Raw genomic sequence first — 16,117 nt, 5'->3', positions numbered from 1 at the left:
AGATTATCAAACTATCATTGCCCAAACCAATGGGAACTTGCTTTTGTCCTGTGTCCTCTTCAAGAACTATACAGTCTCGGGTCTTGCCTTTAAGAGTTTCATCCTGTTCACTCTCTTTGGTATATTGGTGTGAGAAGACAGCATGATGAATTATTTTAGGTGCACTCAAGTTTCCTCAGCACCATGAAATTCCGCATTCAGTTTCCTGAAACATTTCAGATGACCTCATTGCATGAACCCATGGGAAGCACAGGTGGACATTTGCATTCAAGGAATAATCTGTTTGGAAAGTGTGTGGTGTGGACTTACATGTTCTGTTTCTGCTCCAGTGTGGTGGAATCCGCTGCACTGTGGTGTCTCAGGGTGAGCAGAGGGGGACAGTCCAGGGCCCTGACTCCGGGGCCAGAGTCCCCATCCCTGGGATCTGGGTGCCAGGGGCTGCCACACACTGACCCACCTGGTGAGCTGAATCAGTGCTGTGTGATGAGCCAGCCCTGGACCATCTGTCCAGAGTCCCCACTCCTCCCTCCCTGGCTCCCCCTGGCTGTCCTCATCAGTACTTCATCCTTGCCAAGAGAAAATAACTCCTCTTCTGTCAAGTTCATACTCATCCAGGGCAAACCAAGTTCCTGCAGCCAGAAATGCCCAGTGCAGCGATCCCCTGTGTTTTACAGGATATTTTCTGCTAAATTGCAATTGATCTGCCATGAACAGTCTTACAGAAACTGCAGCCAGTCACTCACCTCATGCAGCAATGTGTGTTCTGAGTGACTCCCATCTAAATCCAGAAACACAAAAATTCCTACTAAATTAAAACAGTTGACACATCTCTGCCTTTTCTGAGAGAAGATTGACAAACAGAAATTGTTTCTATTTAGCTGGGGACAGTTTTCATGCATTCTCCTAGAGAATTCATTGACACGATCCACCATCTGACACAGTGAATTCCATTGTTATGTGAGAACAACTCATATCTACAGTACTAGGAAATGTGAAATTTAATTTGTCAGATATATACAGTCACAAGAAATTACTCCACCAAGAGAATTCACTCAAATTATAACTGACAGAAACATATTCCATTTGTGTAAACACCATGACAGAGTCTCCCCCCAGGTGCTGAGGGGCTGTCAGTTGTATAAGATGCTGGGTCCACAGGGTGACAAATGGCAGGACTGCACCATGGTGAGAAGAGGGTGGTCTTGTCTGGGCAAGCACGACTGGGGTCTCTGATGGCTGTGTTTTCAAGGAGTTGGCAGGTGGGCCTTGGTGGGTCCATGAAGAAACAGCTTGTGAAACCAGTTGGACACAGGGAGATTGGGGGGTAACTAAACAGCACAGAGAGAGGTTTCCATGGACGTGATCTGAGTGAAGACAGGGGCTCTTCTAAAATGACTCAGCTTCACACATGGGAGGGGAGGAATTGGAGAGGGCAGTGGTGGGGCAGTTGTGCCAGCCAGACACGACAGATAACCTCTCACGTGTCGATGAACTCACAGCCCTTGTGACTGCATTAGTACCAGGAATGATTGCAACACCACGTAATTTTCTTCTTAGAATAAAACCACATGCAGATGCAAGACAAGTCAACAGAGAATTGTCCCTTCAAAATAGATTTCATAAATGTTAAATTGACAAATAGTACCTGAATCTATATGTGAGGTATAAGGAAAGGTGTTGATGTGGATTTATTTCATCAGGAATTCTAGAGTCAGACGAACTCACAAGTCCTTCCCTAGCAACACCACCATTCTTTGTGATCGAATGACAAATGCCTACTCCTGCAGGAACTGGAAAGAACACAATAAAGCTTCATAACTATTGTCCCTGTGCTGTGCAGTAGATCTCTCCACGTGCCTTTCTGGTCACAGAAAAATTCTCTGTGCTTGCAGGAACGTGGTCCCTTTTCTTCTCTACTCCCAGACTCGGTATCTGCATTGTACTTCCTGCCTCTGTGATTCACTTTCGTGGATTCCATATATAATTAAGATCATCAGGGCCGGTGCTGTGGTGAAGTGGGTAAAGCCTCTGCCTTCAGTGCTGGCATCCCATATGGACGCCAGTTGGAGTCCTGGCTGTTCCATTTCCAATCCAGCTCTCTGCTGTGGCCTGGGTAGGCAGTAGAAGATGGCTGACATCTTCAGCTCCTGTAATCCCGTGGGAAACCCAGAGGAGGCACCTGGCTCCTAGATTCAGATCGATGCGGCTCCGACCACATTACCGATTAGAGAGAGAGCCAGTGGATGGAGGACTTCTCTCTCTCACTCACTACCTCTCCTTCTTTCTCTGAATAATTCTGAATCAAAAAATTAAATAAATCCTTATAAAATGAGAAAAATCACATGGTATGAACCCACATTAAAAAAAAAACAAGAAAAACAAAAATAATTAACCTTAAATGCATCCACTTGTACTCTTTCATCAGTTTAAAAGTGGACAGCAGGAATTAGGACACAATTAGCTAAGTCCCCACTACAGACACCCCTGTTCCCATGTGACTGCTGCTTCAATTCATCCACACTCTTCCCACACTTTGAAGATAAAGCATCATGGGAAACTGTACCTGATGCTACAAGCGAATGAGTTCCTACCACTGACGTAGGAAACACAGACCCAGTCTTTTGCTCTAGGATTTAGGAAGACTAACTCCTAGATGTTGTAGGCATTTGGGATGTTTGGAGCTGTCAATCCAAAGACAAAAATCTCCCATTGTCAACTCACTGTCCATCTCTACATTCTGTTTCCCTCACCAATTCTCTCTCTGTCACTGTTCCAATGTCATTAGCATAGTTAATAATGAACCAATGGTTACTTAAAATGAATAACATGATATTGCTAACACTGGATATTAAGGGTACACACATATTAAAAGGAAATGAAGTCATTGCCTTCTACTGTTAAAACAACAATGAGAAAATAAATATTCACATGATCTGAATTCTATCATAGCCATCACCCTACACACCAAGAACACTCATAACTTCCCTGGGCACTGTCCTGTCTGAGGCGTCTGACCCCATGGCTGCCTATACAGCAGCAGCACATGCAAATAGGGCCTCCCTCTGCCCATGAAAACCAGCCCAGCCCTCACCCTGCAGATCTGGCACAGGAGCTCCAGCCCCAGCACTCCCAGGTGTCCACTCAGTGATCACACTCAACACAGACGATCACCATGGAGACTGGGCTGCGCTGGCTTCTCCTGGTCGCTGTGCTCAAAGGTAATGATGGGGAATGCGGGGCACTGAGTCTGGGAGAGTGGGTGAGTGAGAGACACAGAGAGTATGAGTGACAGTGTCCTGACCAGGACGTCTGAGTTTGCAGGTGTCCAGTGTCAGGAGCAGCTGGTGGATTCCCGGGGAGGCCTGGTCACACCTGGAGAATCTCTGACACTCTCCTGCAAAGCTTCTGGATTCACCATCAGTAGTAGCTACTGGATGTGCTGGGTCCACCAGGCTCCAGGGAAGGGGCTGGAGTGGATCGGATGCATTTCTACTGGTGATGGTAGCACATATTACGCGAGCTGTGTGAGTGGCCGATTCTCCATCTCCAGAGAGAACACCCAGAACACGGTGTCTCTGCAAATGAACAGTCTGACAGCTGGGACACGACCCTGTATTACTGTGCAAGACAGCTGAGCCCAGACAGAAACCTCCCTGCAGGGGCGCGTGTCTCCACCAGGGGGCACACAAGACTCACTGAGCGCAGATTCTGGTCATGCACAGGTGCAGAGTGAGATGAAGCCCTGGTTTCCTGTCAGGGAATTGGGGTTTCCTCTCCTGTAACAGTTTTGAGGGAAGAATTCTTCTTTTAAGATTCTGACCCTGCTACTGATTCTCTGACGTGGAGAAGTTTGATGTGACAGGAGAAGTCCTAAATGAACGAATCCAGGCTCAGCGGTCTCCAGGATCACCAGGATCAGAGATGTGGTACGATCTGGGGACCTCGTGAGTGTTGTCCAGTCTGACAGGACAACTCTCTCAGGGTACTGCTAACTTTAGGGAAATTGTAGACTTCCCTTTCTATCCAGCGATAGCTGAGCAAGGGTTTGGGTTTAAAAATCTGGTATTTAAGTATCTCTCTCCTTTCAAAACGAGCGAGTGTGCTGAACTGAACCAACCTTTCATTTTACACTGTGGGCGACAAACACTCCCTTTCCACAGACTTTATCCCCAATCTCAATTTACCATTTAATCCTAACACAGACTGTGGTCCCTGTCTGAATGTCACAGCACTCAGGACTGTACTTGCAGCTCAGCTGTGTCTCAGGCTGAGCTTCTGCAGGCACCTGGGAAGCCTACAGGGACTTCCTCATCCTCTAGGTCCTGGGACACTCCTGGGGGCTCCCTGCCAGAACTAAGGAGAGAAATGCACTGGACATCAGCAGTCAAGGTCATTACTGAATGGAAAGTGTTGAGTGTGCACTTCCAGCTGATCTGGTTCTGTCGAGTGTTGTGGGACCCCCTGCACCTGCTGTGGTTCAGGAGAGCAGAAAGTGGGACACACAGTGGCTGTGCACTCTGGGGCTGGAGTCCACATCACGGGGAGCTGTGTCTGTGGCTCCAGCATGATGACCAGTGTCCTGAGGCTGAATCACAGCTGCAGGAAGAGCCAGTCTCGGAGACCATGTATCCAGAGTCCCTGCTCTTCACTCCATGTCTACGCTGAGTGGAATCATCAATCCATTTGGAATCCTTCATCAGTTTTACAGAGGGAGTCACTCAGGCTGCAAATCAGAGTGCTGGACTGAATGTATTTACGTTCTTTTTTTTTTTTTTTGACAGTCAGATTTAGACAGTGGGAGAGAGAGAGAGAGAGAGAGAGAGAAAGATAAAAGTCTTTGTTCCATTGGTTCCACCAAAATGGCTGCTACGGCCAGCATGCTGTGCCGATCCAAAGCCAGAAACCAAGTGCTTCCTCCTGGTCTCCCATGCGGGTGCAGGGCCCAAGCAGTTGGGCCATCCTCCACTGTCTTCTCAGGCCGCATCAGAGAGCTGGAGTGGAAGAGGAGCAACCGGGACAGAATCCAGTGCCGTAACCGGGACTAGAACCCAGATTAGCCTAGTGAGCCACGGCACTGGCCCACATTTACATTCTTAACCACACTTGTAACTGACAGTGCACCCTGGAAGACAGCAGATGATGGATCTGTTATGAGGCCCCATCACCAAGGTGGGAACACTGATGCAGTTCCATGTTCCTGGGTTCCAGCTGCCAAGCCTTGAGTGCACTGCCTTTGTTTATCATCTCCATAAAACATTGGCAAACACAACACCATTATTCAGAGTATTGAATCTTCATGATTTGCCATTTTTGCCATTTCATTATCATAAATGTTTGATAAATAATAATTGAATATAGACATATTGTTGTAAAACGAATGTATCAAATTGAGTGGAAATATGAAGTCACTCCTATTGACATGCTCATCACAAAATCCACATGTTCCAATGGTAGAATGTCAGTTGTCTTCTGTTTTGGAATTCTGTAGACACAATATTTGCTTAACTGCTGTCACCATGCTGTACAGTAGATCCCTCAACATGTGGATCCTGTGGGACTGAAACTCTGACGTTGCTCCAACATCTCCTCTGTTCCATGCCCTTTTCTTCCATTATTGATTCCTTCTTCCATGAAAATTTCACTGGATTATATGTGTGAACACTCGTGAATGACGCTGCTTTAATTGCACGTGGAACTGCAGTTGTATTTTCTATAGAGACTGTGAATCCCATGCACATCTCCCTGGGATTTCACATTCCTTCTACCCAAAATGCTGTTTGAAGATCCTGTGATAACTGTATGTCTCAGTTTTTGATGACTTTCCATAGTGGATTTACTAATTTGCCCGACTCCAGCCTTGTACAACCAGAGTGGTCATCTCTCTTCCTTCACAAGAATTGTCAGCTCTGGCTTGTCTGGTAATACTCATTCTAACATGAAGGATGGGACATCTCATTGTGCTTCTAAAATGTACATACATGATGATCTGAGATTTATGGCATTTTACATGTTTGCTTTTATATCATTTCTTAAATTTTATAGATGTAATATACATTTAAAAATTCATAGATTTTGTTTTCAAATTTGTATGTACGTTTTTATCTAAAACCACAAAGACTGAGACTGACAGTGATCATCTAACTCCTGGTCACTTCCCAGGTGGCTACAAACGCTTCAGCTGGAACAGGTGACAGCCAGGTACTTAGAATTCATTCCAGGTCTCCAACGTGGGAGTTCTTGGAACTTCACCTACGGCCTCCCAGAGTGGGCTTAGGCAGGAATCTGAAACTGGAACAAAACTAGGACACAGCACTCAGCATCCTGATGCGGGAGCAGCAATCCCATTGCTAACTCCAGTGCTGCTCCTGTCACCACATTGTCAGTAACTGCACTTAAACAATTGATGTCTTCCTTTGGGATTCAGTTTTCTGTGTTTATTCAACATATGCATATAGGCTCCTAATGATATATAAATCTAATTTTCCATTTATTTTAATATCTATTTATTTAGTTTGAAAGGCAGTGTTATAGCAGGACAGGAAGAGACCAACAGATGGAGAGAGAAGCTTCCTTCCACTGGTTTCCTTCCTGAATGGCTGCAAAGGCTGGGATGGCTGAGCCTAAAGTCAGGAGCCTGGAAATTCCCCCAGTTTCCCCCAGAGCTGGAAGGGGACAAACACTTGGGTCATGGTAGACAGTGATCTCCATTGCACTCCCTACCTCTGTGAGTTCAAGCTTGTGGACTGCATATATAACTAATATCAAATACTATCTGTCCACATGTACCTGCATTATTTCTGTTAGCATATTATGCTCAAGGCTGACCCAAGATTTCCTAATGACAAAACAATCTCCTTCTTAACACTGAATAATATTCCATGTCAAATGTAACAGACTGCATTCACCGTTTTATGCACATTTCGCTTTACTGTAGACTGAACTATTGTGAACACAGCTGCATTACCTGAACCCAGGACTGTGGGTGAATTGTGACACAGTGACTTCATACCCAGTGCTTGAGCTGAACTCAGAGTCATGATTACTAGACACAGGGAAGAGAGGGAACAGCAGATGGCTGCTACCAGGACACAAAGCACCACTCAAAGCAAGGAATAATTCTGCCCACACCACAGTGGGCTGACTCAGTTCACTACAACCCACAACATGTACTGAGGACACCCGGTCTCCCAACACAAAGTGATGGAACGGAGGTAGAAATGTGAATGACAGTGAGTTGATCTGTGCCCATTTCTGCAACACACAGATTCCAATAGCACACAAACCCCACTAACATGCACAGTGTTCTGAGTTAATGAACAGTTTTAAAATAAGGTAATGGATGAATAAGGAAACAAGACATAGTATCCTTAAATGAATCCACTTGCAGTCTTTCATCTGTGTAAATATGGGCGGTAGGCATTAGGACAAAATTGGCAAAGTCCCCACTAGGGACACCCGTGTTCCCATCAGAGTGCTTCTTGAGCCCAGCCACACGGCTTCCCACACTTTTTCCTGGTAACACATCATGGTAAACTACAGATGACGCTATAGCGATAGAGCCCCTACAACCAACAAAGGAAACACGGACGCAGTTCTGGGCTCCAGGTTTTAGAAAGGCTAACTCCTAGATGTTGTAGGCATTTGGGGAGTTTGGGCTGTCAATCCAAAGGCAGAAATCTCCCATTTTCATCTTTTCTGTCCATCACTACACTAGTATTTCTCTCACCCCTTCTCTCTATCACTATTCCAATGTCTTTCATATAGATGATATAGAGGTCAATAGATGATATGAAACAATTGTTATTTAAAAAATGAAGGACATGATATTGCTAACACTAGATATTAAGGGTACACACATAGTAAAAGGAAACAAGGTCATTGCCTTCAACTGTTATAAAAAAGCAATAAAACATAAAAATTCATAAGATCCAAATTCTATCATGGCCTACACCCCCCCCCCCAGGACATGTACATCTGCCCTGGGCCCTGTCCTGTCTGAGACGTCTACTCCGGGGCTGGCTATATAGCAGCAGACATGCAAATAGGGTCTCCCTCTGCCCATGAAAACCAGCCCAGCCCTCACCCTGCAGCTCTGGCACAGGAGCTCCAGCCCCAGCACTCCCAGGTGTCCACTCAGTGAGCGCACTCAACACAGACGCTCACCATGGAGACTGGGCTGCGCTGGCTTCTCCTGATCGCTGTGCTCAAAGGTAATGATGGAGAACGCGGGGCACTGAGTCTGGGAGAGGACGTGAGTGAGAGACACAGAGAGTGTCAGTGACAGTGTGCTGACCAGGACGTCTATGTTTGCAGGTGTCCAGTGTCAGGAGCAGCTGGTGGAGTCCGGGGGAGGCCTGGTCCAGCCTGGGGGATCCCTGACACTCTCCTGCAAAGCCTCTGGATTCGACTTCAGTAGCTACTACATGAGCTGGGTCCGCCAGGCTCCAGGGAAGGGGCTGGAGTGGATCGGAATCATTTATGCTGGTAAAGGTAGCACAGACTACGCGAGCTGGGTGAATGGCCGATTCACCATCTCCAGCGACAACGCCCAGAACACTGTGGATCTTCAAATGAACAGTCTGACAGCCGCGGACAGGGCCACCTATTTCTGTGCGAGAGACACAGTGAGGGGCCCTCAGGCTGAGCCCAGACACAAACCTCCCTGCAGGGGCGCGCGGCTCCACCAGGGGGCGCACAAAACGCACTGAATATATATTCTGGTCATGGGTAGGTGCAAAGGGACATTAAGCCCTGGTTTCCTGTTAGGGAATTGGGGTTTCCTCTCCTCTAACGCATTTGAGGAAATGGTTCTATTCTTACGATTCTGTCCCTGCCACTGAATTCACTGACGGATAGAAACTTTGAATAGAAGGAAGAAGTCCTACGTTACAATTTCGGGTTCATGACTGACAACTGTCCTCACCATGATCAGATATCATGGGAATCTGTGAGGACCTCGTGAGTCTTTTCCAGTCTAACTCGTGCTGGTGTCCTCAGGGCACTGCTGACTCTAGGAAAATTTTACTTTTCCCTTTATATCCTGGAGACAGCTGAGCCAGGATCTCTGGTCTGTTAAACCTCAACAATTTCCCTCTCTTCCTGTCAAAGTAGCCTGTGTGCGGAACTGAACTGACATTTTATTTTAAACTGTGGTTGATCCACACTCACTTTGCACAGAATGTGGCCACCTTTAATCCTGGAACAGTCTGTGGTCCCTGTGTGAACGTCACAGCACTCAGGAATGTACTTGCAGCTCAGCTGTGTCTCAGGCTGAGCTTCTGCAGGCACCTGGGAAGCCTACAGCGACTTCCTCATCCTCTAGGTCCTGGGACCCTCCTGGAGGGCTCCCTGCCTGATCTCAGAGGGGACATGCACTGGACATCAATAGTCAAGGTCATAACTGAATGGAAAGTGTTGGGTGTGCACTTCTAGCTGATCTGATTCTGTCGAGTGTTGTGGGACTCCCTGCACCTGCTGTGATTCAGCAGAGCAGAGTGGGACACACAGTGGCTGTGCACTCTGGGGCTGGAGTCCACATCACGGGGAGCTGTGTCTGTGGCTCCAGCATGATGCCCAGTGTCCTGAGGCTGAATCACAGCTGCAGGAAGAGCCAGTCCCAGAGACCATGTGTCCAGAGTCCCTGCTCTTCACTCCATGTCTATGCTCACTGGCATCATCAATGCATTTGAGACTTCCATCAGTTTTAGAGAGGGAGACACCCAGGCTGCATATCAGAGTGCTGGACACAACCCATTTGCATGCTTTCCCAGACTAGTAACTGACAGTGCACCCCGGAAGACAGTAGATGATGGATGTGTTATGAGGCCCCATCACCAAGGTGGGAACACTGATGCAGTTCCAAGCTCCTGGGTTCCAGCTGCCAAGCTTGAGTCCACTGGAATTTATTTATCATCTCCATAAAATATTGGAAAATATTGGAAAGCACTACACCAGTATTCAGAGTGTTGAATCTCCATTTTTGATCATTTAATCATTTCCTTTACATAAGTGTTTGATATATAATACCAAAACATAGACGTATGAGGTACAATTATATGTGTTGATAAATAAATGTATCAAATTGAGTTTTTATGAAGTCAGACTTATTGACATGCTCATCAGAAAACCACGTTTCCATGGTAGAATGTCAGTTGTCTCCTGGTTTGGAATTCAGTAGACACAATATTCCCTTCACTGCTGTGACCATGCTGTACAGTAGATCCTCAGTGTGTGGATCCTGTGGGACTGAAACTCTGACCTTGCTCCAGCGTCTCCTCTGCTCCTCCTTTGCTCAGACATTGGTCTTCACCATCGTACTTCCTGCCTCTGTGACTTCATCCTTTTATCCCATGTATCCAGCATCACGTATTATTTGTCTTCTTGTCCTGCATGGTTAGCAGAGTGTACTTACCCTGACACAGTATCCTTGGACATTATTCTCCAGGATCATCCGAGTTGTCCAAAATACAGAATTTCCTCATCTTTAATGCCATATAAATTTCCTGTTAAATATAATTTTGTCCATTTGTTCCATTGTTGATTCTTTCTTCATGAATATTTCACTGGATTGTATGTGTGAACTCTCATGAATGACGCTGCATTAATTGAACATGGAAGAGCAGAGGTGTTTGCCACATTGATTGCGGTTTCCCTGGACGCCTCCCTGGGATTTCATATTCCTTCTACTCAAAAATGGTGTTTGAAGATCTTGTAATAATTCTGTTTCTCAGTTTTGATGATTTTCCATAATAGTTTTACTTGTTTACCTGACTCCAATCTGGCACCAGAGTTATCTCCAGCTTCCTCCACATGGATTGTCAGCTCTGGATTGTAGGATAATACTCATTCTAACAGGAATGATGGGATGTCTCATTGTGCATCTATTATGGACATGCATGATGGTCCCAAGATATCATTTTATATGTTGCCTTTATATCTTTTTTAAAAACTTATAGATACTATTTCACATATTTTGATATTTGTATTTACATATTTTTTCAAAAAGGCAAAGAGACTGAGACTGACAGTGATCTTCTAATTCCTGGTCACTTCCCAGATGGCTACAAAAGCTTCAGCTGAGTCGGGTGAAGGCAGGTGCTTGGAATTCTGTCCAGGTGTCCACACGGCAGTTCTTGGAACTTCACCTACTGCCTCCCAGAGGAGCTTAGGCAGGAAACTGAAACTGGAACCAAACTAGGACACAGCACTCAGCATCCTGACACGGGAGGCAGGAATCCCTCAGGCTCACTCCAGTGCTGCTCCTGTCACCACCTTATCATCACTGCATTTAAGGAATTGATTGCTTCCCTTGGGATCAGTGGCTTGAGTTCACTCAACATTTGGAAATAGGCTCCTAACCATATGTATAATTAATCTTTCATTTATTTTAAGTATTTATTTTATTTGAAAGGCAGTGTTATAGCAAGAGATAAAGCTATGAACAGATGGAGAGAGAAGCTTCCATTCACTGGTTCACTTCGTGGATGGCTGCAAAGGCTGGGATGTCTGAGCCTAAAGTCAGGAGCCTGGAACTTCCCCCAGTTTCCCACAGGGCTGGAAGGGAACAAACACTTGGGTCATGGAAGACAGTGATCACCATTGCACTTCCTGCCTCTGTGAGTTCAAGCTTGTGGGTTGCATATATAACTAATGTCACATACTATGTGTCCACATCCAGCTGCATTATTTCTGTTAGCATATTATGCTCCAGGCTGACCCATGATTTCCTAATGACAGAACAACCTCCTTCTTAACACTGAATAATATTCCATGTCAAATGTAACAGACTGCATTCACCGTTTTAGGCACATTTCACTTTATTTAGAATGAACTATTGTGAACAAAGCTGCATTACCTGAACCCAGGACTGCGGGTGAATTGTGACACAGTGGCTTCTATCCAGTGCTTGAGCTGAACTCAGAGTCATGGTTACTAGACACAGGGAAGAGGGGGAACACAGGGCAGCTGATACCAGGGCAGCAAGCACTCACAGGAAGGAATAATTCTGCCCACACCACAGTGGGGTGACTCAGTTCATCACAACCCATGACAGGTACCACAAATAATCAGAACTGAGGCCTCCAGGCCCCTCCAACTCAGAGTGTAGGAAAGGAGGTGAAAATGTGAATGACAATGAGTTGATCTGTGCCCATTTCTACAACACACAGATTCCAATAGCACACTACACCCCACTAACATGCACAGTGTTCTGTGTTCATGACGAGTGTTAAATAAGGCAATGGATGAATAAGGAAACAAAACATAGTTAACCTAAAAAGAATCCACTTGCAGTCTTTTATCTGTTTAAAAGTGGGAGGCAGGCATTAGGACAAAATTGGCAAAGTCCCCACTAGGGACACCCGTGTTCCCATCAGAATGAATCATTCAGCCACACGACTCCCCACACTTTTTCTGATAATGCATCATGGAAAACTGTAGCTGACGCTACAAGTGAATGAGCCCCTACCACTGATGTGGGAAACAAAGTCGCAGTTTTGGGCTCCAGGTTTTAGAAAGGCTAAGTCCTCGATGTTGTAGGCACTTGGGATGTCTGGGGCTGTCAATCAAAGGTGGAAATCTCCCTTTGTCACCTTTTCTGTCCATCTCTACATTTCTCTTTCTCTCACCCCTTCTCTCACTGTCACTATTCCAATGTTATTCAAATAGTTAAAAATGAACCAATGGTTATTTAAAAATGAAGGACATGCTAACACTGGATGATTAAGGGTACACACATATTAAAATGAAACAAGGTCATTGCCTTCAATTGTTTAAACAACAATGATAACGTAAAGATTTATATGATCTGAATCCTATCATAGCCATCAACCTACACCACAGGACACCACATCTGCCCTGGGCACTGTCCTGTCTGAGGCGTCTGACCCCATACCTGCTATATAGGGGCAGCACATGCAAATAGGGCCCACTCTGCCCATGAAAACTAGCCCAGCCCTCACCCTGCAGCTCTGGCACAGGAGCTCCAGCCCCAGCACTCCCAGGTGTCCACTCAGTGAGCGCACTCAACACAGACGCTCACCATGGAGACTGGGCTGCGCTGGCTTCTCCTGGTCGCGGTGCTCAAAGGTAATGATGGAGAACGCGGGGCACTGAGTCTGGGAGAGGACATGAGTGAGTGACCCAGAGAGTGTGAGCGACAGCTTCCTGACCAGGACATCTGTGTTTGCAGGTGTCCAGTGTCAGGAGCGGCTGGTGGAGTACGGGGGAGGCTTGGTCCAGCCTGGGGGATCCCTGAAACTCTCCTGCAAAGCCTCTGGGTTAGACTTCAGTAGCTACAGCATGAGCTGGGTCCACCAGGCTCCAGAGAAGGTCCCGGAGTGGATCACATATATTTATCCTGGTAGTGGTAGCAGGGCCAATTCACAATCTCCAGCGACAACGCCCAGAACATTGTGTCTCTGCAAATGAACCATCTTACAGAGGATGACACGGCCCTCTATTACTGTGTGGGAGACACAGTGAGGGGCCCTCAGGCTGAGCCCAGATACAAACCTCCTTGAGGGGCACGCTGCTCCACCAGGGGGCGCACAAGACACACTGAGCCCAGATTCTGGTCATGAGCAGGTGCAGAGAAACCAAGCCCTGGTTTCCTGTCAGGGAATTGGGGTTTCCACTCTTGTAACAGTTTTGTGAGAAGAATTCTACTTTTATGACTCTGTCCCTGCCACTGACTTCACTGACCTGGAGATGTCTGATATGACAGGAAGAAGTCCTATATGAACAGTTTCAAGTTTGTGAACGATGACAGTGGTCACCAGGATCAGACATGTGGGACTATCTGAGGACCTTGTGAGTGTTGTCCAGTGTGACACAGGATGCGTTCTCAAGGCCCAGCCGGCTTTAGGACAATTTTAGTTTTCCCTTCAAACACAGAGAGAGTCAAGCCAGAGTCTTGTTTTTTTTTAACTTCAATTATTTCAGTCATCCCTCTTCCTATCAAAATGAGCATGTAAGCAAATAGCACCAGAAGTCTTATTTTAAGCTGTTGTTGTTCCACATTCACTTTCTAAAGACTTACGCCCAAACTCCTTTTTACCTTTAATCCTAAAACCGTTTCTGGTCCCTAAGGTGAATGTCACAGCACTCAGGAATGTACTTGCAGCTCAGCTGTGTCTCAGGCTGAGCTTCTGCAGGCACCTGGGAAGCCTACAGGGACTTCCTCATTCTCTAGGTCCTGGGACCCTCCTGGGGGGGCTCACTGCCAGAACTCAGGAGGAAAATGCACTGGACATCAATAGTCAAGGTCATAACTGAATGGAAAGTGTTGGGTGTGCACTTCCAGCTGATCTGGTTCTGCTCCAGTGTCGTGAGACCCCCTGCACCTGCTGTGGTTCAGGGAGAGCAGAAAGTGGGACACACAGTGGCTGTGCACTCTGGGGCTGGAGTCCACATCACAGGGAGCTGTGTCTGTGACTCCAGCATGATGACCAGTGTCCTGAGGCTGAATCACAGCTGCAGGAAGAGCCAGTCCCAGAGACCATGTGTCCAGAGTCCCTGCTCTTCACTCCATGTCTATGCTGACTGGTGTCATCAATCCATTCGGAGTCTTTCATTAATATTACAGAGGGAGTCACTCAGGCTGCATATCAGAGTGCTGGATGGAGCCCATTTACACACTTTCCCATACTTGTACTGACAATGCACCCTGGAAGACAGTAGATTATGGATGTGTTATGAGGCCCCATCACCAAGGTGGGAACACTGATGCAGTTCCATGCTCCTGGGTTCCAGCTGCCAAGCCTTGAGTGCACTGCCTTTATTTATCATGTCCATAAACATTGACAAACACAACACAAGTATTCAGAGTGTTGAATCTTCATTTTTGATCATAAATGTTTGATAAATAACACCTGAACACAGACTTATGAGATACAATGATATGTGTTGAAAAATGAATGTATCAAATTGAGTGGAGTTATGAAGTCAGACTTACTGACATCAGAAAACCACATGTTTCCATGGTAGAATGTCAGTTGTCTCCTGTTTTGGAATTCAGTAGACACAATATTCCCTTCACTGCTGTGACCATGCTGTACAGTAGATCCTCAGTGTGTGGATCCTGTGGGACTGAAACTCTGACCTTGCTTCAGCATCTCCTCTGCTCCTCAGTTGCTCAGACGTTGGTCTTCACCATTGTACTTCCTGCCTCTGTGACTTCATCCTTTTATCCCATGTATCCAGCATCACGTATTATTTGTCTTCTTGTCCTGCATGGTTAGCAGAGTGTACTTACCCTGACACAGTATCCTTGGACATTATTCTCCAGGATCATCCGAGTTGTCCAAAATACAGAATTTCCTCATCTGTACTGCCATATAAACTTCCTGTTAAATATAATTTTGTCCATTTGTTCCATTGTTGATTCTTTCTTCATGAATATTTCACTGGATTGTATGTGTGAACTCTCGTGAATGACGCTGCATTAATTGAACATGGAAGAGCAGAGGTGTTTGCCACATTGACTGTGGTACACTTGGACACCTCCTTGGGATTTCATATTCCTTCTACCCAGAAATGGTGTTTGAAGATCTTGTGAAAATTCTATTTCTCAGTTTTTGATGATTTTCCATAATAGTTTTACTTGTTTACCTGACTTTGATCTTGTACCAGAGTTATTGTCTCTAGCTTCCTCCACATGGTTTGTCAGCTCTGGATTGTATAATACTCATTCTAACAGGAAGGATGGGATGTCTCATTGTGCATCTAATATGGACATGCATGATGGTCCCAGATATTTTATATGTTACCTTTATATCTTTTTTAAACATTTATGGATATTATTTCACTTATTTAGATATTTGCATTTACATATGTGTCGCTCCCTTGCCCGCAAAGGAACGACATTGTTCGCAACTTATCGGTCTTCAGTAGACTTTTAATGAGAAAATAACAGCGACAGAGAAAGAATGAAGGGAGGAGAGTGGACAGAAAAGCCCCCTCCTTCCTCAGCACAGAGCTTATATACAAAATCTGGCCAATTGCAAGCGGGCTCAAGTCCATGCACGGAACACTCCAATCTGCTGTCTGTTCACGCATTGTGACGCGTCCTCGGGCCAATCAGATGAGGTGTCACACAGCAGGCAGGCTCACCGCACAG

General features: G+C 46.0%; 2 gene segments (V, D, J or C); both read left to right on the top strand.

Moving 5' to 3' along the window:
• The window catches only part of LOC103346896 (immunoglobulin heavy variable 3-23-like), a 504,788-nt gene that overhangs the window by 384,555 nt on the left and 104,116 nt on the right, over nt 1-16,117 (top strand).
• On the top strand, nt 8,089-9,129 carry LOC103346605 (immunoglobulin heavy variable 3-23-like). The segment is given in 2 exon segments: nt 8,089-8,210; nt 8,314-9,129. Coding segments are annotated over 2 exon segments (441 nt in total).

The sequence above is a fragment of the Oryctolagus cuniculus genome, chromosome 20 (genome assembly GCF_964237555.1).
Source record: "Oryctolagus cuniculus chromosome 20, mOryCun1.1, whole genome shotgun sequence".
NCBI lineage: Eukaryota > Metazoa > Chordata > Mammalia > Lagomorpha > Leporidae > Oryctolagus > Oryctolagus cuniculus.
The sequence above is the reverse complement of the archived record's forward strand: the minus strand, read 5'-3'. Positions and strand labels throughout refer to the sequence as shown.